The sequence below is a fragment of the Heliangelus exortis genome, chromosome 11 (genome assembly GCF_036169615.1).
Source record: "Heliangelus exortis chromosome 11, bHelExo1.hap1, whole genome shotgun sequence".
NCBI classification, from domain to species: Eukaryota; Metazoa; Chordata; class Aves; order Apodiformes; family Trochilidae; genus Heliangelus; species Heliangelus exortis.
Window position 1 is genome coordinate 11,826,762 of NC_092432.1, and position 25,884 is coordinate 11,852,645.

General features: G+C 41.3%; 2 protein-coding genes and 1 long non-coding RNA gene across 5 annotated transcripts in view; 2 read left to right on the forward strand and 1 right to left on the reverse strand.

The window, feature by feature from the left end:
• Nucleotides 1-9,200, forward strand: part of NPTN (neuroplastin) — a 65,638-nt gene extending 56,438 nt beyond the window's left edge. Inside the window, exons 7-10 of one of the 3 annotated variants that reach the window (XR_011728012.1) lie at nt 117-138; nt 614-687; nt 2,743-2,852; nt 8,995-9,200. Coding sequence is in view for 2 of the 3 variants with exons in the window: in XM_071754602.1 (XP_071610703.1) it covers nt 117-138; nt 614-674 (83 nt within the window). In the remaining variant the exon portion in view is untranslated. Of the gene's footprint in view, nt 1-116; nt 139-613; nt 688-1,093; nt 1,327-2,017; nt 2,228-2,742; nt 2,853-8,994 lie in introns of those variants that run through there. The other 2 variants (XM_071754602.1, XM_071754601.1) reach the window with 2 other exon arrangements.
• REC114 (REC114 meiotic recombination protein) lies at nt 1,974-24,628 on the reverse strand. The gene is made up of 6 exons (XM_071755276.1): nt 24,467-24,628; nt 23,884-23,973; nt 10,693-10,776; nt 6,460-6,633; nt 4,908-4,976; nt 1,974-2,495 (listed from the first exon to the last, which is right to left on the reverse strand). The coding sequence occupies exons 1-6, from the start codon at nt 24,626-24,628 to the stop codon at nt 2,334-2,336; spliced, it is 741 nt and encodes a 246-aa protein (XP_071611377.1). The 3' UTR covers nt 1,974-2,333.
• Nucleotides 10,833-17,125, forward strand: LOC139800962 (uncharacterized). The gene is made up of 4 exons (XR_011728013.1): nt 10,833-11,824; nt 11,956-12,126; nt 14,607-14,771; nt 15,083-17,125. It is a non-coding gene; the product is annotated as an uncharacterized lncRNA (long non-coding RNA).
• Nucleotides 24,629-25,884: the final 1,256 nt, after the last annotated feature.

The window sequence follows — 25,884 nt, forward strand, 5'->3', positions numbered from 1 at the left end:
CTGTAGATAGATCCGTTTGCTGTTGGCAGCTCAGGAGGTGCACACTCCACAGACTGATTCTCTTTTTCTTTCCTTTCCTTGCCTTGCCCGGGATTGCATCTGACTGCTTGCTGCAGATGATGAACCAGCTGGGCCAATGTAAGTGCATTTTATGAAAAAAATATTATTATTCAGCTTAACTTGAGGGTTTATGGGAGCTTACAGCACACGGGGGTGGAATTACTAATAGTTACAGACCCTTTGGGTTGTGGTTAGCAGTGGAGTTAAGAGCAGCACCTGGACAGTCCTGGAGTTAGAAACACCTCTTTGTGCTGAAGTGGAATGTTGGGGTCTTCCTGACTGCCTGGTGCAGCCTACATGAGATGTTTGGTTAGAAATGTCTTAAGCAAAACCAGCTGCTTCAGTCCTGAAAAGGAAGCAAAATGTCTGAAGTAGGAGGTGAACTGTGCTGGGCAAGAAGGTGGCAAGATCAGGATTCACGTTCCATTTAGCCACTTGAGTTAAAAGAAGGAGAAACTACATGCTTATTAACTTATCATGTACAACAACATTTTTGTTTTCTACACTTGTGATTGATTTTGGTGCCTTTTTAATTTTGTATTTTTTCCTTCAGGAAAACCAATTCTACAAACAATCATAAAGATAAAAACTTACGCCAGAGAAACACAAATTAAAAATGCTTATCATGTAAGTATGGCTCACACACGTCTTGGAAATGGTCAGGCTCCTTTTTCTGTAGTGGTTGGGGTGCATAAACATCATAACTTGTTCCACATCTTGCAGAGCCCTCAGCTACAGGGGGTGGCAGTAACCTTCTGCCACGCTTGAGAGAGCATCGGGGCTTTATCAAAAGATTTATTTTATAAAATATGCAGGTAGTTTAATGATCTGGTAGCTCTCAAACCCTGCATGGCCATTCATATTGCTAATTAAAAAGCAAAACAAACACCAACCCCCCTCCCCCCCCTCCTCATCCAAGCTTAAAACTCTGGAGCTGCCCCTGGTGGGGGAGCAGAAGGGCTGGTGAGCGCTGCATGGGAGGTTGGGAATGCTGCCAGGCATTGACTAGCACCTTTTCTTGTTTCTTTTTTAGAGCTTTAAGTTTCTGAGAGACTGATGGCAATATGACCTGCTAAATTTAAGGGTTGGAACTCTTGGTTCTAGACTCCAGTTCTGTCTGATTATTATTTTTTTTTTTTCCTTTTCAAGTGAGAACAATATGACTGTCTAACGCATGCCTTATTTAGCCTCTCCTGTAAAGATGACCTAGCCAGATAAATTTTAATAATGCTTCAGTGTAGAAGGTGTAAACTATTTTGGGCTTGATGTGCTGTGAATGTTGCTTTTCTTTCTTTCTTTCTTTTTTTTTTTTTCTTTCTCTCTTTTTTTTCCCCCCTTCCTTAATCTATTTAAACATTAGCAGTAGTGAGCTGGTTCACGCATGCACCATTTTTTACTTCCTGTAGCTGTTAAAATTGGCAAAGCTCTAAACTGCACCGCTGCCATCTAGTGAGACTTTTTTGTAAAGTACAGCAGAACTTAAAAATATATACAGTATATATTTATATTTTGGGGGAGAGGGAAAACCAAAATACAGTAATCATGTTTCATTTTGAAGCTGCTGATATTCATTCCTTACTGTATGTCTGAGAGGTGAGAGAATTCTACTGTTCTGGTACTTAGAGAAGTAATATAAGTTGAAATTACCTTAAGGGCTTAACCTATGTAGAGAGACTTGGGTGTCCTATAATCAGACTTTACAAGCTGGAATGGTTCGACGTGGTGGTGGAATGCAGTTGAAAACCAACAAGACTTCAGTTTATAAATATATATATATATGATTGCTTTTTAAGTGATTTTTTGTTTGTTTTTTTGTTAACTCATGTAAATTCTCAAATCCTTTTGCACTGATGTGTTCAACATATTCTTGTACATTCAATTCAGGCAAACTTTTGTAATTTTCTTGTTTTGGTTTCTTTTGGTTTTTTTTTTTCTGGTTTTTTGTTTAAATGATGAGATGTTAAGCATGGTGATATTCTATGCAACTAGTTATTCTCTTTAGTTTGACACTGTAATTTCTCATGATTTAAAGATTGTAGAAATAGACCTAACAGGGTTCTCATGATGTGCGTAACTGTAGATGCATGAACTTGTGTTCTGTGTATTTGTTGAAGTGCAATGATGTATAAAAAGTGGATTCACCTGTTTTTAAAAATAAAACACTGACCAAAAAAAAAAAAAAAAAAAAAAAAAAAAAAGCGTGAGACTTCTTCAAGGTATTTATTTGCACCTCAGCTTGTGTATCCTGCAGGCTTTGTTCCACTTGGTATTTCTCAGCCTTCTGTGAGTTTTTTCAATTCCTTCTCCACCTCTTCCACAAAAGCTGGGAAATTCTGATCCATAAGGCACAATTGGATGAAGGGGCCCAGCTCCTGTGCTCTCCACACCGACTGCTGATACATGAGGTGGGGCTCAAACTTCCTGCTCAGGACACTCTGTGGAAAGCAAAACCCAAAGGTGTTGTGCTGCCCTGGGGCACTAAAGGTGATTTTACACCTTTCGGTAACAGTGCAGCTACCTCAAGAGTTGTCCTTCATTATTTAATAGAGCTGTATCTGCCTTGTTATTAATGCAGTTTGAATATTCCCCATCAGCTGTGATTTCTGCATGTCATTTTGTTTTTCTCTGCTCCCCAGCTGCCATTTCACCATAGCTTTAACTCAACTCTGAATTCCTTTGCAGTTACTGAGATCAGAAGTGTGTTTTCCTGGCCAAGATGGCTTCCTGTGTGACAGGAAAGGACTCTGCATGGAGCATGTGTGCTGCCACTTGGATTGTGCAAGGATAACGAAGTATGCCCTCTAGGATAACCAAGTATGCCCTCTTAAACCAGCAAGATGGCTTTTAGAAGTCAATTATGGGGCTTTTGATGAGTTAGAGCAGCTTTTTCATGCCCATTTAACCTACTCCCCCAGTTTTCACCCTTGGTGGTGGGTGATTTATGTTCTTTGTGTCACTCTTCAGCCTAAAACTCGTGGCAGGGAGTGGAGGCTGCAGAAGGTGCTGTGCTTGGGGCAGCCCCGATCCCTTCCCAGCACTCCTGGTCCATTGGTTCTGCAGAAATGCAATGGGTCAACTGCTGCCGTTCCTATGGCAACGTCCTGAAACAGCTCCACTAAAACTTCCCTCTGGTGGGCTGGCAGCGTTCCTGCAGGAACAGGGACTGCCCTTCAGCTGCTGCTAACCCCCCTTGTTCCTGCCGTGTCTTAAGGACTGAGCGTTGACACCAACATTTTTCCACCATCCAGGCTGGAAATTTAGAGAGTTCCCTATCCCCCTGGGTTCTGCCACACATCATCTGTCTGTGCTGATTCCCTAACAGCTGCAGCACCGCTTAGGGTGCTTTTTTTGGATACTTGGCATAGGAGAGCAGGAAGAAAAAGAGAATCCCTGGAGAGTTTTTTTCCCAGTGGGGTAGGGGAGGATGTGTGGAGGCAGCTGATGAGCAAGGTGAATGCTACTGGGGAAATGCCTGATGTTACTTAGTCAGTAGTTGGCTGAAAACTTGAAGTTTGGCCTCATTTTTTGATGTGCTCATGAGAGGCACAGTTTAAATATCTTTAAACAGAAATTAAAGACTCATGAATAATTTTATTTAATTAAAAAAAAAAAAAAGTGCAAGAAAACACTTCAAGCCAGCTTCCTGAAGTGGTGGAAATGAAGGTAAACTCCAGAGCATCAGCTGAAAGGGTGTTTCTGAAATTCATATAGAGAAAAGTTTGGCACTGGGCAAACTGTATGGCTCTGAGCAGAGTTGTTTTAAACTGACTAAGAAGTAGAGGAGCAAGTAAAGGAGGTTGTAGGAAACTACTACACCCAGCAGTCTTTTTTGTGCTAGGGAACTGGTTACTAATTCAAGTGACAGATGGATGAATGTGTGCAGCAAATCCAGGCTTACCTGGCAAAAAGCTTTGCCTCAGGTATCCTGAGGCTCCTGTCTTGGGCAAGGACCAAAGAAGAGCAGCTTTTAGAAGCTGAATTGTTCTGTTATGTTGGTGTTAATTCACTTGAAGAGACAACACCAGGAGATGTAGGCACCAGTCACAAAAACACAGCTGCTAAAAGCAACCTCTGCTTTGTTTGATCACTCTTGCTTGTTGGTGCTGCAATGCACAGGGACAGTAACAGAGCTGCTGGGAATGGAACAGCAAGGTGTGTGCTGCAGAGGGAGCTTTGGGGACACAGAGGTATTTGAAAGGCTTTTTTGGGTTTAAGAGAAGGCAGATTTCTAATAGGGAGCAGAGGAATTGTCCCTTCTATCATCAAGGTGAAGAAAAATTGACTTGATCATCCTATTGATAGGGAAAAGGCCAGGAACAACCCAGAGAAGCAACAGCAAAAAACAGGTAGGAAAGAGGAGAGTTTTCTCCTCAGGCATCTGGTTCTGCATGGTCCCAGATTCACAGTAAACAGGTAACAGTTAACTTCACATTATCTTTAAGCATGGCTTTACCCTGGACCTCCCACTGAAGCTGTCAGCTGAATCATGGGATCTTCTGCGCTCATCAAGTATTTTCTTACTTAGGCTGTGACTGCAGAAGCCATTTCTGCAGCATCAGAAGTGACAAAGTCATTTATTTGGGTGTGACCTCTGGGTATTTGTTTGCTCTCAGTGTGGTGGTTTGTTCTTATACAGGAGGGATAATTACACCATGAAATACACCTGGGTTGGCAGCTTACTTCCTAGCTCCAGGTTGTTACCTGGTGGGTTTGCTGGTACAGCTGATGGCATCCTGATGCTCAGGGAAGCCAGTTCCAGATGTTTACAGCACACAAGATATCCTGATCTCACTCTGTGCCTGAGAGATTCAGTTACAGGATTTAAATATCAGCAATTATATTTTTACCTGTGCTAGCTGTGTTACAGATCTTCTTTCTCCAAGGCTTCTGCAGGAATCCAGTACAGTCTCATCTGGCTAGAAAATACCAAATGCAAATAAGGGCTTGTTACCAAGGAGAGAGTGGGTATGTGCAAGGGGGGAAGCAGTTCCATTTTTAGAGATAACAGGAAGGGAATGTGCTCAGCTACCACATGCACTGAAAAGGTATCTTTTTATGGAACCTGAATGCACATCTGCTTCTCTTTTAAAATGGAAGATGGGAAATAATGGGCCTGTAGTTAAACTGTCATGTCTTAACTAAGATAATTCTTAAACTACCTACTGGAAGTAATTTGAAAAAATGCTGTGTGTGAGTGCTCACCAAGGAGGATGCTTTTTTCCTTCCCAGGGGTCACAGCACTGACAAGGTGGTTTAAGTTGTCAAAGCCAGGTTTTCAGTCTGAAGTTCTGGAGTAAGAGCATTATTAATGCCAGCAACTGTGACTGTTTGTTTTCAGTAGCATTCTGCCATGGAAGACTTCCTTCACCTTTTGTTCTGTGCTTTAGTTTATCAGCAAAGGAGCAAAGCCCAAAGTATAGGTGATCAGCTTAAAGGACAACCAATAAATCTTGAGTACCTGCTGCTGAAAGTCTCCCATGAGCCTTTCTGGAAATGGTGTGAGTCAAATTAGCAATTTTTTTTTTCCCTTCCACACTTTCTCTACCAAACGTGATTCCACTGTCCAGTAGAACAGAACCTTCCTATATTATATAATGAAAATGATGCAGCTGAAAGCTTTGATGCTTATTTTCAGGGCTCAGTCTTGATCCCAGTATTTTTATCATGTACCCAAAAAGGTATTTTGGCTAAGCTAGCTGCAGGGATGTTTTCTTAGAGCTGGTGAATGTGATCCTTTGGATACATTTAAGTGTTAGTCACCCTCAGAAATAATATCTGCCTTTGCCTTTTCCATTCCCCTTAGGTCTTTGTCTTGGAGAGGGGACACACCGCATTTTGACACTGAAATTGCTTCTCAATGTGTCAGGCTAAGCTCAGATTGATCAGATTGCTATATTTACATTAACAGTGCAAAACAGGAGTAGGTAAGCACAAAAAGGAGAACACAATTTCTGGTAACTTAAACGGCTGGGTTTATTTTACAGATCCTGCATGGTTTATTTGGAAGTTAGCCAGGTGGTTTCCAGCAGTCTGAAAGCCACACTGCTGAAGTGCAGACATGTTTTTGGTTTTTATAACTACTGAGCTCTCATTCTCTGCCCCCTATTCTTGTTCACTAAACCTCAGGAGAAAGCCTCTAAGTCTTCCACCCAACCATGCCACCATCTGACAGGGAGGTAAAGAATGCTTGGCTGTAACATTTACTGCTTGCCCATGTTAGCCTGAGCCCTGCATAAATTGTACACTTAATTTCAAGACTCCCCAACTAAGATAAATTCAAGCTTTTTCCACCTAGAAATCTCATTCCATGTGCCTGCAATTTGCCCTATGAATAGTTGGTTATTTTCCTATTTTTCTGTGCTCTTGCTGGATGTAGTATGGATGCATTTTGTTTTTCACCTGATTGTCACTGTTAGCCACCTGGCTGAGGCTGTGACAGAGCTGCTGGCTTTGATCATCAGGCATCTGGATAGGTGCATACTCTGCAAGTTTCTGCACACAGCTGCAGCAGTGCTGCTGCATCTGCTCTTCTGAGTCTCCACCAAACTGAACACGGAACATGCGGCATTCGTTCTGCTCAAAAAACAAAGAGGAATTAAATTAACTCTGAATCCCCTCAAACTACTTTGATTTAATTAAATTCCTACTTGTTGAAGTTAGGAAGAAGGTGATAAATTTTTGCACCGCTGCACTGACTTAAAAACAAAGAAATGAGTTTTCATGACTGTGTCTTCTTTTTTACCAGCAGCTAAACCAGGATGCTGTGATTCCCAGTTTGAAAATCAGTTAAAAATCCCCAAGAAAATGGAAAGTGAGCAGGACCACTTGTAAACCAATTGGAGGTCCAGCCTAGTGACCAAACTGTGACATGACAGCAGGGATTTTACACGTACAAAAGGGAAACTGATTCCTTATTGTTGCTTCAAGCAGTATTCTGTAAGGATATGCCCACCCTGAACAGGTATTTGTGACAAAAAATTAAATGAGACTAAGCAGGAGTAAACTCTGGAATCGAAACTAAAAGTTCTGGATGTTGCATTTAGGATTTCTGTTATTGTCTGCATCAAGCCCAGCTGTACCTACCTGCCTGATGTGCCTGTGCCTTGCTAAAAACAAAAAAATGGAAGCCCGTGACCCAATGCTGCTGGTCCTTGAGTGGATGCTCACAGTTGATGAGGGGTGCAAGAAACCCAAATGCAGTATAATTTTAAACAGTTAGATAATACTACATATAGATTAAAAAAGGTAGAATATGTACTGTAATAGATATTTTTAAAGTACATGAGGCTTTTCAGTTTGATCTTGAAATTTCAAATTTAACCCCCACAGTTTTTAAAGAAAAAAGCAGCAAGAACCAAGAAAAGGAGCAACCTTTCCCTGTACTGTCCTATCTTATCTCAGTCTTCATCTTTCTGAGATTTCATTGTCAAAGCCTTTTTTTTTCATGACCAGCCAGGCTGCTGGACTGCTGGTCACACAAACACAAGGCATCTCTGGCTTTCAAGATTTCTGTCTCAAAAAGGAGCCAGCTCTGCATGACAGCCTGCATGTCTACATGTATGTTATTTTAAGCTTCTTGTATTTCAAAAAAATGTGTTTTAGGACATTGTAAGGATAAAAGATTGTCTCAGTGCCTTTTAAAGGGAAAAACATCAAAATAATTCAAACTGTAGCACTCACTTTACCAGTGCCCAGTTACATTTCCTCTAATTAATTAAGATGTCAACTTAACTGGGTCAGCTTTCCATAACTGGGAGCTGCTTTGTGGCTACACCAGACAGGTAAATTCTCATTAAAATGACTGAAAGGCAACTTTCATCTTCATCTGAAGTCCTTTTGGAGACTTGCAAAGAACACTTATTTAGTAATCCCTACATTCATTTTCCACCTCAGGTATTTGTATTACACTCTGCTTTTTCACAAGGAATGTTAAATACTTCAGATTGCAGGTTATAAATGACAGTAGACTTTGTACATTAAATATTTTTCTTGCATGGAGAGAGTGTGCTCTGATTCAGCTGAGATGGATGTCAAGTTTTAGTATAAACTGAGAACTGGGCTGTAACACCTGAGCTGTGCAGGAGCTGAAGGATTAGAAAACCTCCAGGTCACTTGGATCACTGAATTTGGCACCTCTTTCCATGCTGGGGTGAGGGGTCAGGCTCCATGAAAACAGCAGAAAGGGAAATTACTGAGTAGAAGAATATCAAGGAAGTTTGTTTTGCTACTGCTTACAGATTGGTTGATATCAAAAAGGTTTTGGACCCAGAAGCAGACTAATATGAGACATGGGATTACTAGAGGGAGCTGTATAAAGGGCAGTCACAGCTGCCTCTTTCAGCCGAGTAAGACACAAATGTGCATCTGTTGGGTTCAGCTTCAGAATTAAAATGTGTGCTCCACTGAAAAACATTTCTACCAGTACCACTAAGTTTCAACTGATCAGCAAGAGGTACCTTCTCTACATGTCTTCCTCCTTTAAGTATATTAACACTAAGCTTCTCAAAATACAGTTTAGAAACTCATTCTGCTAGCTAAGAGTCCACAGTGCTCCACTGAAATATTACTGCTTGAGAAATTAGTAAGGTTTTCTATAAATGAAATGTTAATTACTTACAAAAACCCTAATCAGTTTACGTTTGCTCAGTTTGTTCTGAAGTACCTGATCCCAGTGATTAACCTCCATGTTTCTTTGACATGAATTATTTTATAATTGCAAAGCTGGCAACATTCAGCACAAAGCAAACAGGAAAGGAATAAAATAACTGAAAGCAGTAAAGCAGTAAGTCTGAGAACAAGGAGCAGGACATGAATCAGAACCGTGCGGTGTGGTTTGTTGTGCATCCCCACGTGTGCTCAGAGGAACTGGGTTTTGAAAACCCAACTTTATCTCCTCTGCTCAACTGGCTTCTCCTCGACTCTTTTCTTACTCAGGTCTGCCAGGGCTGAGACACGACCCCTTACGTGGTGAGGCTGTTTTCCTGAAATCTTAAATATTTTTGAAGATGAGCATGGAAGCTGACAGCACAGAAAGGATCACACCAGCTACAGTTTAGGATAGAAAGTAGAGAGATTGCCTGATAGGACCCCTGCAGTGGCACTCAATCCAGTTTCAGGCATGTGAATTCATGGTAAGCAAACATTTAGATGCACCAAATTAATTTCAGACTGTTAATATTCCTCCTTTTTGGAACTGTCCCTTGGAGCTCTGTTCAAGTTTCAAAGCGATTATGATGTTGATTTTGTGTTTCTTGAGAGCTGAAGCAGAATCCTTTAATGCTCTGCTGGGAAATGGGTTCTATTAGCTGAAAAGGAAAGTGATGATCTACTGATTCATTAGAACTAATTACTCCAACAGCTGCTTCAGTGATACTCCACTTTTTATAAGAATCTGACAAAAAATGAGAGAGTGAAGGTGTTTTGTTTCAGGCAAGCATTTAAAAGAGCTTACAGTGCTTATTTCTGCAGCTCCTAGTGCCACCATTAGTCTGGACTTATTCTTAAACAAGAAGAGTCCTTATATTTAATTGTTTTATTATGCCTCACAACTGCTTTTTTTCAGGCAATTTGCAATGCATTCTCCCCCTCTGCAAACCATCTTGCTCGGTTTGTAACATCCTACAAAGAAATATTTATGCATCTTTCATAAGAGAAATCAGATCAAAGACTGAAATACAACTGAACAGGAATTTTTACAGTTTTCAGCTATTCTGGATATTGCTGTTACCTGCAGTTATGAGAACCTCCCTCCCTCCCACAGGAGTTCCTGTCAGGAGAGTGCCTCAAAAACTCAGAATACTGGAGATGGTTTTACACCTTAATATTTCTGTGAAAGGGACAACAATTTGAACCCAGTCGTTAGCAGCTACTGAACCAGGGGCTCATTCTCTCCAGAATTCCTGTTTCTAACTTAGAGATTAATTCTTTTGTCAAGCAGAGATAGTCAAACTCCAGGCAGGTATTTCTGCTGCAACAAGGGAGTGCAGGAACTCCTCGAGGAGAGAGAGCTCTTCTCACTTTGAAACAGGGCCTTTCTGAAAAACCTTCTAAGTGCTCAGTCTAGATTAATAGAAGTCCCTCAGAGTTCAGCTAAGAACCAAGAAAACTGTGATTTATACATCAACTGGTAGGAAGCAAGTCCTGTTTATTTAAATACTCGCCAACCACTTTACATGAGGGAAGACCAGAAACCTAGGTTGCTTTTGTTGCCAGAACACCTAATGCCTCCTCACCACCACTGTGCCATGTGTCAGGCCACAAAATGGCAAAATAAGTGTTTGTTGGGGTGCTCAGTTTGTCTCTAACTGGAGTATGACTCCCAGGTAGAGTGCTTCTGTGCAAGCAAAAGGATGATTTTTAATTGTTAGGTGAGGCAGGCAGATTCTAAACTAAATACAGGTCTGGCTGTTTTAGTAGCCAGCTCTGAGCTAGCAGTCTAAAGGACCTGAATGCTAGCAGTTACAAAAGGCATGAAGATGATTCGATCCATTCTTGTTTAGAATGTAGAGTAAAAAAATAAACTTTTGCATTATATAGGTAATTTACAGTATCTTAAAACTTCTGGTTTAATTTATTCAGTATTAAGATATCTTCCATGGCAGGCAGTAGAAATATTAAAGCAACTCAGCTCACCTTTGACTGTGCACAAAGCAGCAGGCTCTCTGATCTTCTTACTATCTTTAACCACTTGTGGGAATCAATTAATGAAAAGCCTTCCTGAAGTAAAGCAGAACACAAGTGACTCACACAGCAAACATACAGCACACTTGGTGTCATTTAATCCCTAATGAAGATCAGTCACCTGTATCTGGGCAACATTTGTAGCTGTCGATTGCTGTGTAACTTTTACCACACTAGGACTTAAATCTGAATCTGTAGCTCCAATAATGACACTAATCAAGATAACATCCTAATTTCCATCTATACATTTATATTTGTGGATGTTGTGGAAGTCTCCATAAAAAACATAAGAAATCAGCTGCTGCAGAGATTTAAACCATTCCACATCCTATGAAGTTGCCTCAGAGGGCAGCAGAGGGCAGGCAAACCTGAGGAATGGGTTTGTCCAGGGCCCAGAGAGGCATTTTCTCCAGAGGGAGTTCAGGTAAACAAGAAGCAGTGTTGGTAGCTTGATAAAGATGTTTTTATATTCTGGTTACATTAATTGTTAGTCTCTTCAAACAAGCCAGGCTGCTCAGCATTCTGTAAAAATACCCCAGGAAGCTGAAAGCATCCCATCAAAACTGCAAGGCAATGGACTGTGTCTCCCAAGGTACTCCACAGACTGCCACACAGTTATCAGTTACTGAACTTTGGGGGAAAATAAACCAAAACCAAACCAAATTCAAGGGAAATTACCTACCTGTTTTATCTGAACTCACAGTGCTTTCTGTGCCTGTGAATTTTCACACAGGCTGCTTTTCACAGGTGTCCTAAGGGCTAAGAACCACAAGTGGTTCATCCTGGACCACCAGCAGTGGTTTTTTTGCCAGTTTCTCTCCATCTTGCCTAGGTCCAGGCTGGGAAACCATCTGCCATTCTATTTTGGTACAAGAAGTCACCTCACCAAGACACTGCTCTCCTAACATGCTGGCACTGCCTTTACAGCCTTGTGCAGCAATTGCACCTGGGTTTTAAACTCAGCTTCGACAAGAGGAGTGTCTGGTAAACACTGAGGAGCTGAACTCAAGGCAAACAGGATCACAGAGACAGAGCTGATCAGACATCATCTAAAGCAGACCCCAGAGTGTCAGACAACATGCAAGTACCATTCCCAAAAGGTTTGGGGTCACAGGGAGGAAAGAACTTCCCTCTGCACCCTGAAAGCAGGTTGCTGGCAGCAGGTAAGAGGCCAGTTCAGTCTGTTCACACTGAGTGCTCCCAAAATGTCTCCAGGTTGGGACTTGCTAAGCTGTGAAAGGCCTCAAGAATAAGACCTCAATTTGTGACCCATGGGAAGCCCCAAGCTGTCCTCTGCTCTTACAGGGATTAGTAAATGGAATCTGGAACCTCACAGGGACAAGATGCAAATGACAGACCACACAAGAGAAAAAAGCATCTTTCTGGGTAAGTTGGGCTTCTCCAGCCATGCTCCAGGATGCAATTAGCCTGCAGAAGCAGTGGAGCAGGAGGCTGTGTCCAGAACACTGAGGGCACCCTCCTTCCACAGACAAAATCCCCTGTGGTGTCAAATAGCTGGAAGTCTTTAAAGAAGGTCCAGTTATCATGTAGTCTGGATTTATGGCAGACACAGTAGAGGAAGCCTGGGAAAAACCCCTACTCCTCTGTACACCTGGGATTTTAGCTCCTTGGGGTACTGGTGTGCCTGTGATTGACCTGCCCAACCAGAGCTTGGGATATGGACAGGAAAGGGGGGAGAATAAACTGAGCAGAACAGCAGAGGAGTGAGGTGAGGTGAGATTAGCAGGCTATTAAAAGAGCCACCACTGATAGAACACTTCCAGAATAATCAGTACCACTTCACATGTCCCATTTTCAACTGCACTGTAGAATATATAACCTTGAAATTTGGGCAGCCACAGCTGTGCAGAGTTTGGCCCCAAAATATTTAATGCTGAAAATGGAAAGTTAAGTGAGCTCTGCACAGAACACAATTCACCAATTTCAGCTGTGCCCACATCATGGGAATACAGAGCAGCTACTGCCACAGCAAACCTGGTGTTAATTGGGCATTGCAGAGAGGTCCAAGTACAAAATTTAAACCCACAGATTTGTCTTGAGTGCATGAGAAGTGCTGCAGAGGGGCCATGGGAGTGACATCCCTCCAGATGTCTCTCAGCCTGTGCAGTGCTCCTGCTGCCAGAATGGATCTTCCTTAGGAAGCAAACAAGGAAACCAGAACTGGAATTAGAGGAGCAAGGTAGAGCCAGCAGTGCATTGAGGAAGGGGAACAGCTGGCTGCAGAAAACATACCCAGTGCAAAAGCATTTGAACTGGGGAGAGGGAAGTCAGGACAGAAAGATGTAGAACTGGAATATAGAGCAGAAAAAAATATGTTAAACTGCCCCTCCCAGAAAGGGCACGTTCTTAAGTTTATACAAATACTCTGAAAGTAAATGTTTTCACTGTTTGGAAGGCATTTGTATTTATTTTTGTGAAATCAACACAAACTGACATAATGTGAATTACATCTCTGCACAAGGACTCATTCAAAGCTGTGAATTTTGGAAAATGGTAGATTTAGGTTAGACATTGGGTATAAATTCCTCAGTATGAGTGTGGTGAAACCCTGGCCAGGCTGGATGGGGCCTGGGGCAACCTGGGCTGGTGGGAGGTGTCCCTGCCCATGGCAGGGGGTACACACAAGGTGATCTTTAAGGCCCCTTCCAACTCAAACCATTCCATGATTCTATGACTTTCTAATACTAGAAGGAACACCCATATCTTCTCCAAACACACAGACCAGTTCTGAACTGTTCACTCCAGATAAGAAGCTGGACAATGATTTTGTGTTGAGTATGATGGGCTCACATGCTTAGTGCTTCCTGCCCCAGCAAATTTCATCACTGCCACTTGGTTCTCCCCTGATTTCACTATCAAGCCCCAAAATGCTGCCAGTGAAGCAATTCCAACATCCCATTCTGTCACTCTGCTACTTTAGCTTGGGATCACTTGTGCTTACTCTTCATTTCAGATACTGGTTTTGACACCAAGTGAGTTTATTTAAACAGAGCCATTCTCATATTAAATCTATTTTTATATTTTTTCCTTTCACTGTATGCATTTTCCTTTCACGAGTTGAAAAAATGTTGACTCCTTAAAATAATTATTGTTTTCAAAGAAATCATAAAAGACAGTGTTTAATTTTCCTACCAACTCTTTTACTGATGTTTCCTAGGTTGTCATCCTTCTATGTGTCCTGTTTCTGAGGTGAAAAAAGCTGTAAAAAAAGCCCCCAGCATTTGGAATTTTTATTTGTGTACTCCTAATTTTTCAACACCAACCACACCACCTGGGTAACTGAAATTTATTTTACTTCAGTGTAATTCACTGAAGAACAAAGCAGAAAATATTTCCTTTCCTCTTGGCACCTTTGGGTGATTGTATATTGCCAAGCAGAAATTAATAACTAGGAGCAGCCAAACTATGTAGAAAAACAGTTTAAGACTTGAGCAATGGACCAGACCTGATTTGGCACAAGAAAACTGCCTGAAAAAGGAAAGGGAATGTTTCAGAGAAACTCAGGTCGGCAGAACTGCTCAGACTGAACTCCATCATTAAATTGTTGACATCAGTAATTGTCATTAAAGCTAAGATCCTCTAGATTTTCCTCAGTACTAAGAGCAAAGAAGATCAATTTTGAACCATGTCAAGGTCTGTTCTGTTGCTCATGGCTTCTCCATGTGACCTGAGCCAGCACAGACTTTATTTGAGGCTGCCTAAATTAAGACAAAATAAGATTCTTCTTATTTTCTTTTGTCAACAATGAAATAGTTAGGAATCTGTATATGAAGTTTGGTAAATTAATTCAGAGCAGGAAGAAGGAAGACCACAAGAAAACTTGTCTCTATTTCCATTGCTCAAAGTCAAGAGGATCTCTGCCAACCTCCAGGAGCTGCTCCACATGCTGAGTGAGCCACTGCTGAGCAAAGACAGATGGCAGTGTTGTCAGATTAATCAGGAATACAGACAAAAAAGCAACCAGGGAATGGGCAGAAACAGCAGACCTTAAAAATTTAGCATTTGAAAAGGTAAGTGGCAGCACTTTTCTAAGTTTGATCATTAGAGTTCCATCACACAGAACCTCCCTGTCACTCAGCTGGGTTGTACTTGTGAGAACACTCTTGAAGGAAAACAATTTCATACATCTCTGACAAAAATCTAAGTGTCTCAGGGGAAGGACCCTGAGAGGCATTAAGCTGAAGCAGAAAACAAAGCAAGACATTTCCCCAATATTTTGGAAGCTGGCAAGATGAGCCACACCCTACCTCAGGCAGAGAAGCTGCTGCTGCTGCTGCTCTGGCCTTACAGCCATCTCCTCTGTCATTTTGTATTTCCACAGTCAAAAAGCCTCTGGATAACAAGGCCTGGGATCTGTGTTGGAAGGTACTGCATGTCCTTTATGAATATTTTTATTATTGTATCATCTACAAACCTTGGGGTGCTAAGCAACAGAGGAAAACAGGGAGAGATTATCCATTTTATGATGGCTTGTAGGGCCTCTAGGCAACCCTATTTTCACTGAAAATGAATATGTATTTCTGAAATGTTGTTTGTGTAACTGTTCAGCTATGCTGGCTGGCATCAGTTAGTTTGGATTCACTCCTTCCAGAGACAGATGCTTTCATAGGGAACTGAACTATGTGAAAACAATAGCTGGGGAAGAAAAGCTTTCTTTTTGCCACTAGTGTTATACATTCTGCCCTTTAATTATACCTAGTACCTAAAAAAGATAACCAAATCCCCAGAATGCCACTACACAAAGACACACATTCTCCAGTTTAGGCTGCCACTTTTAGTAGGCTCATGAAATGGCAATAAAACCATTTGTTGCCAGTGTTCAAAGTTTAGAATGAATTTATGCCTTGTATAAGGCACTGGATTAAGGAGCATTCCCAATTCCACAGATTGGGAATGGGAATTTCCAAGAAATTATGAGTATATCTTGAGATAAAATGAATTTTATTGTATTAATTAAAACTGTCAGAGTGATCCTGGTCTGATAACTGAAGCAAGATGTCAGAAGAGAAAAGCTGAAGGCTTTGGTCAACATCTTCCTTGCCCCATCCTGACTCAGGCTGGGCAGCACCATGGTGCACAATTCCCCCAGGAAAAGATCCCAATCTCCTGCTCTCAGAGATCATGCTGGCTTTGCAGGGAGGCTTCTGTGAGAATTCCTTAATCCAGTCACTTCCCAAGGGAAGCTGCAAGACACAACTGGGGAGCAAATCTAGGGAAGTAACCCTTAGGGCACCTTTGCACGGTCCTGTCCAGAACTCTGCTCCATGGATTTACTCACCAGGCTGAGGATGTCAGGTACAGTGAGAAATCTTTTCAGAATAATATTCACTATCTAAGTTTTAAGTGGGATTTAAGTTACAAATACCAGTATTTTTTGACCTCTAATATACTAGGTACTTTTATAACTTAATAATCATGCTAAGTAACACTTTGCTTATTCTTAGAAGTGACTAATTTGGCAACAAAGGAATGGTGGTGTTATTTCCAAGGATATACACAGCGTGGTTAATACATCCAGTAAAACTCTGGAACAGAACAGAAATACTGTAGTTGAGAAGACTGTTATTAATCATTGTATGAAGAGAGAGCAAAAATAACAGTGTGAGAGCAGACAGTCTGAAAAAGCTTGCAAATTATGCTCAAGTATTACAGTGAACAATAGAGGCAAAACTGAGATGCTTTCAGAAAGTAAAGTTAAACTGGAAAACATTTTGTTTACAATTTAGTGTTTGCCTGAAACTTTACATATAAATTATAAATCAAGTGCTTTATAAAATACTTATGAAAAATGAAAATTTTAACTCATGGTCTTTTCCAAAGAGACTGCAAGTTGCCATTTCACACTCTTTAAATAAGAAAACAGCTCACTGTAAAGAAAAGTCTCAATGACTGTAGAATAAAAATTCTATTTCAGATTAAAGAAAGAAGTGAAAATTAAACTTTAAACATTATCTAATAAAATCTTGATTTTTGTCTTGTAACACAGCTAGAAGTAGAAATCTTTGCCCCACAAATTAAGAAAAAAAAGGCCAAATACATTTTTTACTTGGCTTTATCTTCCTGCAGTACGAGCTGTGTTGAAAACTGAGTTGAGAGTAGGATCATCTACATGGCAAAAAACTGTAACAATTCCCCAGCATGACACCTTGTAGAGTGGGGGAAGCAGAAAGCTGTCCCTGCAAAAATTTCCAGGCTCCATGTCAGTCTCCAAATACGCCATGTAGAGCATGGCTGGGCAGATGAGGGAAGAGCAGAAACCATGTGCTTTCCAGGCTGGTTGGGGCTCAGATCTCAGTGTAAGCATTAGCTGTCCCCAACAGACCTGCAGAATATAGAATAGGAAGTGAAAAGAGGTAAAAGGCTTAAAAAAAAATACAGCCACAGCAGACAGACTCATTGGAATAAGGAATAAAAGAATGTTAAGCTCTGCATTATCTTTTTGCATGCAATATTTTTACCTCCAATCTCTTTGAAGCTGGCTCTTAAATCTTGCTGTTAAGCTTGGCTGATAGTGGAAAAGGAGCCATCAGGGCTGAACTCATTAAACAGAGTACTTGTTGCTACAGAGGCAGGAAAGGTCAAAGCAGCAGTAGATGCAGGACACAGGCAGCCCAGCAATGCCTTGTGCCAAAGTCCTGGATGCTGCCCCTCCTCAGCTTCTAGAAAGAGTTTCCCCAAATAGGGAAACCCACTACAGCCCTTTGGAAGAGTGAAGAGCAAAGATAAGCCCCTATTCAAGGACAAACCTTGATGTTCCACAGCAAAAACTTTTTTTTTTTTTTTTTTTTTTAAAACAACACTTTAGAACAATGACATTTGACCTGGCACTTAGAGATGATACTCACGGGTTTAGCTGGCAAAGGCTCTGTGAGGCATTAATAAGTTAAGCAGTTATTTCTTTAATTTCTGACACAAAATAAATACTTCTCTAGCTCAGTATACCCTGCCTTAAACTAACTTCAGGATAAATTCATTTCAATAATAGACGTCTCTACTCTTTAGAACTACTCTAATAGTTGGGCTTAGAAGAACAGGAGCAAGAGAATAGTAAAGTTCAGAACCCCTTAAAACTCTTTATTGCTGCCAATCACCAATACATTATTGTACGGGGAACCTAATGCAGAAAGGTACTCAGCTTGTCTAAAGCAATCAGCATGTTGAAATAAACACAGTAAAATGGAAAAAATTGAACTATGATTGTGGTAGTGAATAAATCAGTAAGACTCAGATTCCCTCTGCTCTTTCAAATAGCAATCACAGGACTGTAGGAACAACCCAGCCTTTCTCTAGCTTTGCAATGTGCTCTTTTCCCTGGGTTTCCATCAAGTGTTCTCATTTATTGCAGAGGGACCTTAGCCTACCCAAGGCACTGTTGTGATTATCATCTCAAAAATCTGTAGCATAAGTTTCAGGCACTGCAAGGAGAGCATCAAGACCAGCAGAACATCTGCTGAATGCTTTCCTAATGAACGAGTTAAAATCTATTGTATCCTAAGGATAGAATATTAGAAGTTATCTTATTAGAAGTCATGAGGGGACCAGAAGGGCACTAAGGACATTTAGTCTCCACTTTGAAAGATCAGGTCACAAGTCAATGACTCTGCATGGATTTTATCCTATGAAACAAGACTTCTTTACTATTTAAATTTGATTAATTTGTAGGATATTAAGAATTCTAGCACTGGAATTTCCTGCACTGAATAAACCACCAAAATACTGTTTTCATGATGAGCCGATTTGAAGGAGAGAAAGGAAATCAGAGTTGGGGCAAATGGAACATGATGTATCTTGAGACGACAGCCAGAAATTGGCAGAGATGGTATTGAGATATTTATGTTAAAAGTCCATTATGTACAGTATGCAAGAATAAGATTTTTCTGCTGTTGAAGATGCAGCCTGTTAGGCAGCACTGCAGCAAAAGCAGCTCCTAAAGATACAATGTGGAATTTAATTACAAATTGAGAACTTCATATAGAAAAAACCCCCAAATTAACAACCACCACATCAAAACACCCCTTGATTTTCATTCCACGTTTTTATTTTCCATGCTCCCAAGCTCCATTTACCCTCCTCTTCATCTGTTTCCCTGATGACAAGAAGATAATTGTATCTTTAAAGGAAACCAGTTGTTTCCTTGTTAAGATGGTTTCCAGTATGTCTCTGGCAGTGTCACTAAATAATGTCTGAAGTTATCTTTAAGGCATACTAATTCTCCAAAAGTTTACCCATTAAAATAAATAGTAATTTATTTTCTTTGAGCAGCTGATGGCAACACTGAACACATCCACAATTATTTGTTACAGTAGCATGGCAGAACTTTAATGACCAATTCTGGAGCACTTGCAGAACCTATAATCTCTTATTTCAAACCCACTGCACCTCAGACCACAGCACAAGATAATTACTGATCTGCCTGCTTTAGAAGTTGCTAAGACTCAGGGCATATGGTGTAGCCTTCTTTTTGTCAAGAAAGGAATATTTCCAGTGCCACTACTGGAAAAAACAAAGAAGGGAATTCATTAAATATTCCACTGTTTCATAGCCCATGAAAATAATTCTGTAGTCTTCCATATATATTAAAAAATAGCAGTTGTTAGGATATGTGAGCTTTTATTACTATTTTATAAATATTGTTCTTAGAAATGGATTGCAGCAGAGTCAGTCCTACTTGGCTCTATCTAGCTACAAATTCTTGAACAAAAAGTCTCTGAAGACTTCTGTTTCAAGAAAATAAAAAGGACTAAAAGGATCATCCACTATAGAGCAAATGCTTTGATATCAAGTCAGGAACTCTTGGAACAGATCAGGTTAATCCAACTATCAGTGAAATAATGATTTTGATTTCTAAAAACTTGTCTTTCACCTGAGTTTTGTGCAAACAGAATTGCAGTGAAAGCTGTATGCAGGTGAAAGGCAGACACCAAAGAGGAGGATTCATTAAGTAAATAACCTGAACAAAAGCCATCTCTTGTTTTCACATTGAGGGTATGTTACAGAAAATAGTATTTATGTATTTTGCTACTTCATAAATCACCACTTGACATGGAAAAAAGTTTGATGAAAGAATCACTAAGAAACAGAAATGTACCTTCATCCAGAAAAGGTATTTGTTGGACCCAGGGTCACTGAGAGAGCAAACATTGGGAGCAGTCCCTGGAATACTGGCTGGCTGAGGTTACTGTAGCACAAAACTAAGGATGAAGCACTGAGTTCAGGCAAGCATTAGTTCAGTTACCACCACTGTTTACTGCAGAAGAATGCACGCAGAGAAGTTTGGGGTGAGATACCAAACAGCCAAGCCTGGAAGTTCACACTTTTCAGTAGATGACTTTGATTTTTGAAAAGCATCCACCCACAATATTATCAGCAAAACGCAGAGCCTGCTGGCAGGTAAAAAGATTCATTTTGGCTTTTGTGAAATGTGCATGCCACTGAAGAACAGCAGCATTCTGACTTTTATCTTCTTAAAGAAGATGGAAGGTACAAACCAATATAGTTTGCATCTATCAGTGCAACGAGTTTACTACATTCCTTGCCAATTTTAAACCAGAAGAGGTAAGGATTTATCATACTACAGTACTGCCCATTTTTAAACCATACAACTAAGAGGCTTTCTTTGTTACAGATGCTGGATGAAAACTTTGTGTTACTTAGGATGATCACAGTGAAATTTTTGGGGTGGGGTGAGGATTCCTCCTCTATCATTAGAGCTGCCCACAAAAATAGTTAGGAGCATTCACCACCAAATGAACAACTGAATTACCTAGAAGTTCAGTTCACTCTTGAATTATGGTTAGAGGGGAAAAAAATCCCTTTATCATTCATCCACAGAAATTCACAAAAGTATAATACAGCTATTCAAGTTAAAAGGAAATGGTGTCCCTGTGACACAGATCTGTGCCTGGGTTCCTTTGCAGAGGCTCAAGGTACAAAGACATGATAACTATTATCCAGTTCCTTCAAAACCAGAAGCTTGTAGTGCATCAAAAAAGTCTGAAAAGCAGGGATTGGAAGACAGATCAAAAGGCATCAACAACTTCAAGGATGCAACTACTAGATAGCAAGAAACAGTTTATTTCAATGCAAGTGAGGCAGCACCTACACCTTGGAGAACACCCTGGCAATAAAAAGGACATATTCAGTAGCCCAGGCCAGCAAGCAGAAAGAAGCACATACAGTAACAGGGGCTGAATCTTTCCAATAGTTGCAGCATTCTATCAAAATTGATACATCTCCTCTGGAGCAAAAACTTGTGAATTATCCTCCCTGACAAAATGTCCTTTTTAACAGACCCCCAGTGAGAGGCTTTGGTCTGTGACAGATTCAGAACTATATGTACTTAGTCGTGCAAAGCCTGTTTAAATAGTGACAGGTTTCTGACAGCTCCTGAGAGGAAGACAGAAGCAGGGAAACCATTTCTACACTAAGAATGCAGGCTGCACAGTACTGCAGCTATTTGGTTGTATGGCATCTCAGTGAGTTTGCAAAATTTCCTCACTAGCTGTTCTGGTTAGCTTTGAGTCTACTGAACTCTGAGCTGCTCCTGCTGTCCAGATCCTGTTGTCAACAGGGCTTAGACCACCTCTGTGTGAAAACCATGGTGTCAGCTGGCCCCAGACAATGCTACTTGAAGAAAACCATTCAGCAATGCTCACACTTACACTGATACCACAGAATCAAGGCTGGAAAAGCCCTTCAGGATCATCAAGTCCACCACCTGGCCAACAATCACTGCTTGTGCTTTCTTTTTCAGCACAACCTCTCTACATCCCCTTTCTGGCTGATACAGGCTGCTTTATTAAAAAAAAACAACAAACTCCATTGACTGTTCTTCAAAGCCTGAAAAGATACCTGCAGATTGGAACTGTCCCAGGAAGAATTTTATCACTGCATCTCAGTCTTGCACAGTGTTGGGGGAAGGAATGCATTTCTGGGAAGGCTTGTGCTTCAAGGAATAAGCTTAAGCAGGAAAGCTAAGCCAGATGTGCTGGACCAAGTCCCTTGCAAACAGGAAACCTAAAATAGTTCTGAAGATGCCCTCACAGTTCAGGGCTAGCAGACTGAGGATGTGATAGATTTTTCAGCAAGGCTGCTATGTTACAGAGGAACAGTGGGAGGACTGCAATTGCTCCAGTCTTTGAGGAACACAAATATACAGAGGACATGGAACTGCTGTGCCACCAGGTTAGTTCTGCATGCACACAACACCCCTGCACCATGGCCACAGCCATATGCACTCAAAAGTGCACCAAAAGGAGGAGACAATCAGCCTTTAAAGCTTGTATGACACCAGTTTTATATAGCTGTTCTCTAAAACTTAATAAAATGTTGGTGTTGGCCTTAACGTATAGGAGCATTGCCAAAATAAATGCTTCAAAGCATTTAACTTTTTTTTTTTTTTTTAAATGCAGTGTTAGATGTCAGTCACACTCCCCAAGCATGGCTTGGTGTTCCACCTTTACTCTGAACTATTCTTAGGCTGTGATCACGCAGTATCTTAGGGTCTCTCAGAAGCTGACACAGACCTGATAGAGCTCAGAAAGTCTTCATCTGGCATTTCAAGCCAGGCAGCTGCCTGAAAGCTTCACCAGCCACTAAATGCAAGAGCTGCAACAAAATGCTTTTCTCAGCCAACACTTTATAAAGCTTCTCTTACTCTTCCCAAGCTCATCCCTTTCAGTGGTACCATTTATCCTCCCGTTGTTCCTTGCCAGATTCAGTCTTTGCCAGATGCAGTCTTTGAAGGGCTGCAGCTTTTGTCTGTACCTTTTTTGCTCATTAGTTAGATACTAAAACTTACTTTAACTTAGATGGATATTTCAAGGACATGCTATAAAGCAACACAAGTCTATTGGTTATAAACTCTTACAGCTGTCTCATCAGGACACTGGGAGCAGGGACAGCCCAGGAGAGGTGCATTCTGCACAGATTCATTTCTTATACCTATATGGACTTTCAATTACTCCACTAATTTTATTTTTTATTTCCAGTGCAACTCTTGAAATACTTTCCATGTTCCATTTTTAACCTTTTCCAAGAACATTGAACTTGTCCTCACAAACCATGAGCCAAACACCATGTCTTGTATGAGGATCTCCAGACTGAGAGCTCTCTGTTAACTTCATTATCTTTTCAATACTCTGCACAGCTTCACAGACCAAAAAATTCAAGGATATCCTTGGTTCTCCTACTATACTTACAAGATACTCCTGTAAGCTCAAGACCTTTTAAGAGGCACAGCAAAAACTAATTTCTAAGCTTATACATGTTAGCAAAAACTAATTTCAAAGATTATACATGTTTAAAGCTACAACATACTCTCTTACATATGCTGTATATCATTTTTTTTCTTATCTTAATACTGCAGCATCTTCCAGTGGCTTGCAATAGCTTCCTAATATATTTATCAGCCACTTCCTGCTGGTTATCACCACTGAGTACAAGTGATATGCACTGAAAACACTGGATTCCACTTTCCAACACATGCCTTCTCTGGCAGGAGCACCAAACCAGGTTCTTATGGATGGGAGTGTTTCTGGGAAATTCTTCATGTCACTGTGGAAACTTGACAGTTATTAGCTCCTCATGTTTACCTACAGGCTGTGGGAAAATCAGCTGATGCAACCCTGAAGTTGCCATTCTGTCTCCATGGATGTAACATGTATGTTAGCTCACATTACCTAACAGAGAAAAAACCCCAACACATAAACTGAATTATCAAAACAAAAATACTAACAGGTCAGGAGCAAGAAACTAAGTGGATCATACCAAAAAATCACATAGAGAGGAATAGCTATATTTTTATCTATTTCTTAACAGGTTATTTTTCCTGTTTTCATAGGCAGAACTGTGAAAAAAACCAAATGCTCTTTAAATTACAATAGCACTTAATCTAGTTTTTTAGAACCACAGAAGACACACTATTGCTCAGTAGAAAATAATAATACATTGATTATTATTCTCATAAACAGAGAGAGAAAGCAGCCCACGAGAACTGCCATGAGCAAAACAGAATTGGCAGTTTCCTTTCAGTTGGAGAGAACATGAAACTGCGAGATGAGAGAAATTTAATACTGGTGCAAACATGAAGAAAAAAATGTTCTTTACACACCAGAAACTTACCAGTACTGTTCGTCCTTGGGAAATAAAGAAATGGCCAGATACCACAATAGTGAGGGTCAGATGGCCTGATTCCTCATTTGATTCAAAAACCTTGAAAAATATAGAGAAAATGAAATAATTTTCTAGTACAAAACAGGTTTCAGAGGTCAGTGCTTGAAGCCAGGTGCGCAGTTTTCCTCCCAGCCATGCAGCTCTCCCTTCACTCCCACAGCCAGGAGGAATAAGTAAGAACATTTTATTACTTATAACCATGTGTATGGATGCAAGTAATAATTATCTGAACTCTTCCTATTTGAACCATAGCTTTTAATACCACAGGTCACAGCTGAAAGACAGAAATTAAAGACAAAAAAAAAAAAAAAGGAAAAAAAAGAAAAAAAAAGACAGCCAACTATCATATTATTGTTTAACAATAATTCACGAAGCAAATATCTCTCCTAGTTTCTCCTTCAGCTCTAGACTTGCAAGCAGAAGCCTGAGAAGGCCTCTCCCTGCTTCCTGCTTGACACCCAGCTGCCTCCCAGCCCCACCTCAGGGCACTTCAAGCGCATCCAAGCAGCCGCCCCCCCGCACCGCCCGTCACCTTCCAGGAGGAGATGTTTTGCCCATAGCCCTCGCTCTCCCTCGGAGGCAGGAAGCGGCCATAACGCTTCAAAGGCCACGTTGTGGCACTGCCCAGGAGGGAGGCACCGCCGGGGCCGCTCCCAGCTCCGCCCGCTCCTGCTGCCGCTGCCGCCGCCGCCATCCCTGCCCGGGGCTGCCTGAGCCCTGAGGGGAAGGCGGGCGGGCAGGCAGGTGATGGCGGGAAACGGCAGCCAATCAGCGGGCGGCGGGGAAAGGAGAGCCAATGAGGTAGCGCGTGGGCTGGCGGCGGTGCTGTTATGGCCGCCAAGAGTGAAGGGAGCTGTTGGGGCTTTCACCTGACGGAGGGACGGAGACGTCGAGGCTGGAAAAGATGAAGGCCAGGCCATGACCCCACCCCACCACATCGGACAGCCCATGGCACTCAGTGCCACCTCAGCCTTTCCTGAAACACCTCCAGGGGTGGGGACTCCACCACTTCCATCCCAGTGCCTGAGCATCCTCTGCATGAGGAAAAGCTTCCTGAGATCTAACCTAAAGCTCCCCTGGTGCAGCTTCAGGCAATGCCCTTTCCTCCTGTCAAAGAGCAGAGAAAGAGCCCGACCTCTGCCTGACTACAACCTCCTTTCAGGTATTGTAGAGAGTGATCAGGTCCCCTCTGAGTCTTCTCCAGGCTAAACACCCCCAGCTCCCTCATCCTCTCCTTATAATTCCTTCCCCAAGTCCCTTCACAATCTCCTTGCTCTCTGGGCCAGCTCCAGCACCTTAAGGTCTTTGAAGTGAGGGGTCTAGGACTGTGCCCAGTACTCAAGGTGAGGCCTCACCAGTGCTGAGTATTGAGGAACTGTTGTCTCATCTGAAATAAAACCTTCAGGTACAAGGTTAACCTATTACTTAGACTACAATGGGTAGAAAATAGTAGATGGACATTTATGTCATGTGGCTGTTGTGTTTTTCATCTAATGTTACACCCTGAGAGCATTTTGATGGTATTTTCAAAAGGAAGGTATTTATCTGAATGTTTTGCAGATAGGGAAACCCAGGCAGAAAGGCATAAAATGATATGACCAGCTCACACAGAAAAATGAGTAATGAAACAGGGAATACTGCATGGGCCTCCTGGCTGCCAGTTGCTTTCTCTGATCATGGCTTCCCCAGGAGAACTTCTCAAATTGTGGTGTCAAACATTCAAAATTGGTCTGTAGTAGTTTCTTGGATACTACAGAAGAAACTAAACGTTATTGCCAGAGATGGATAGTACAAGTGCATATCTATTTTCCTCCTAATTCAGCTGAAGGTGTAGAGAAGATGGTTTCTATGCAGGATCTTCTAGTGTGTCTCTTTTCCCAGAGTGATTTCTGACAGATGTGCTCAAGGCTTCTGCAGGAGGAAAACAAACGCTCAATCTTTTACCAAAAC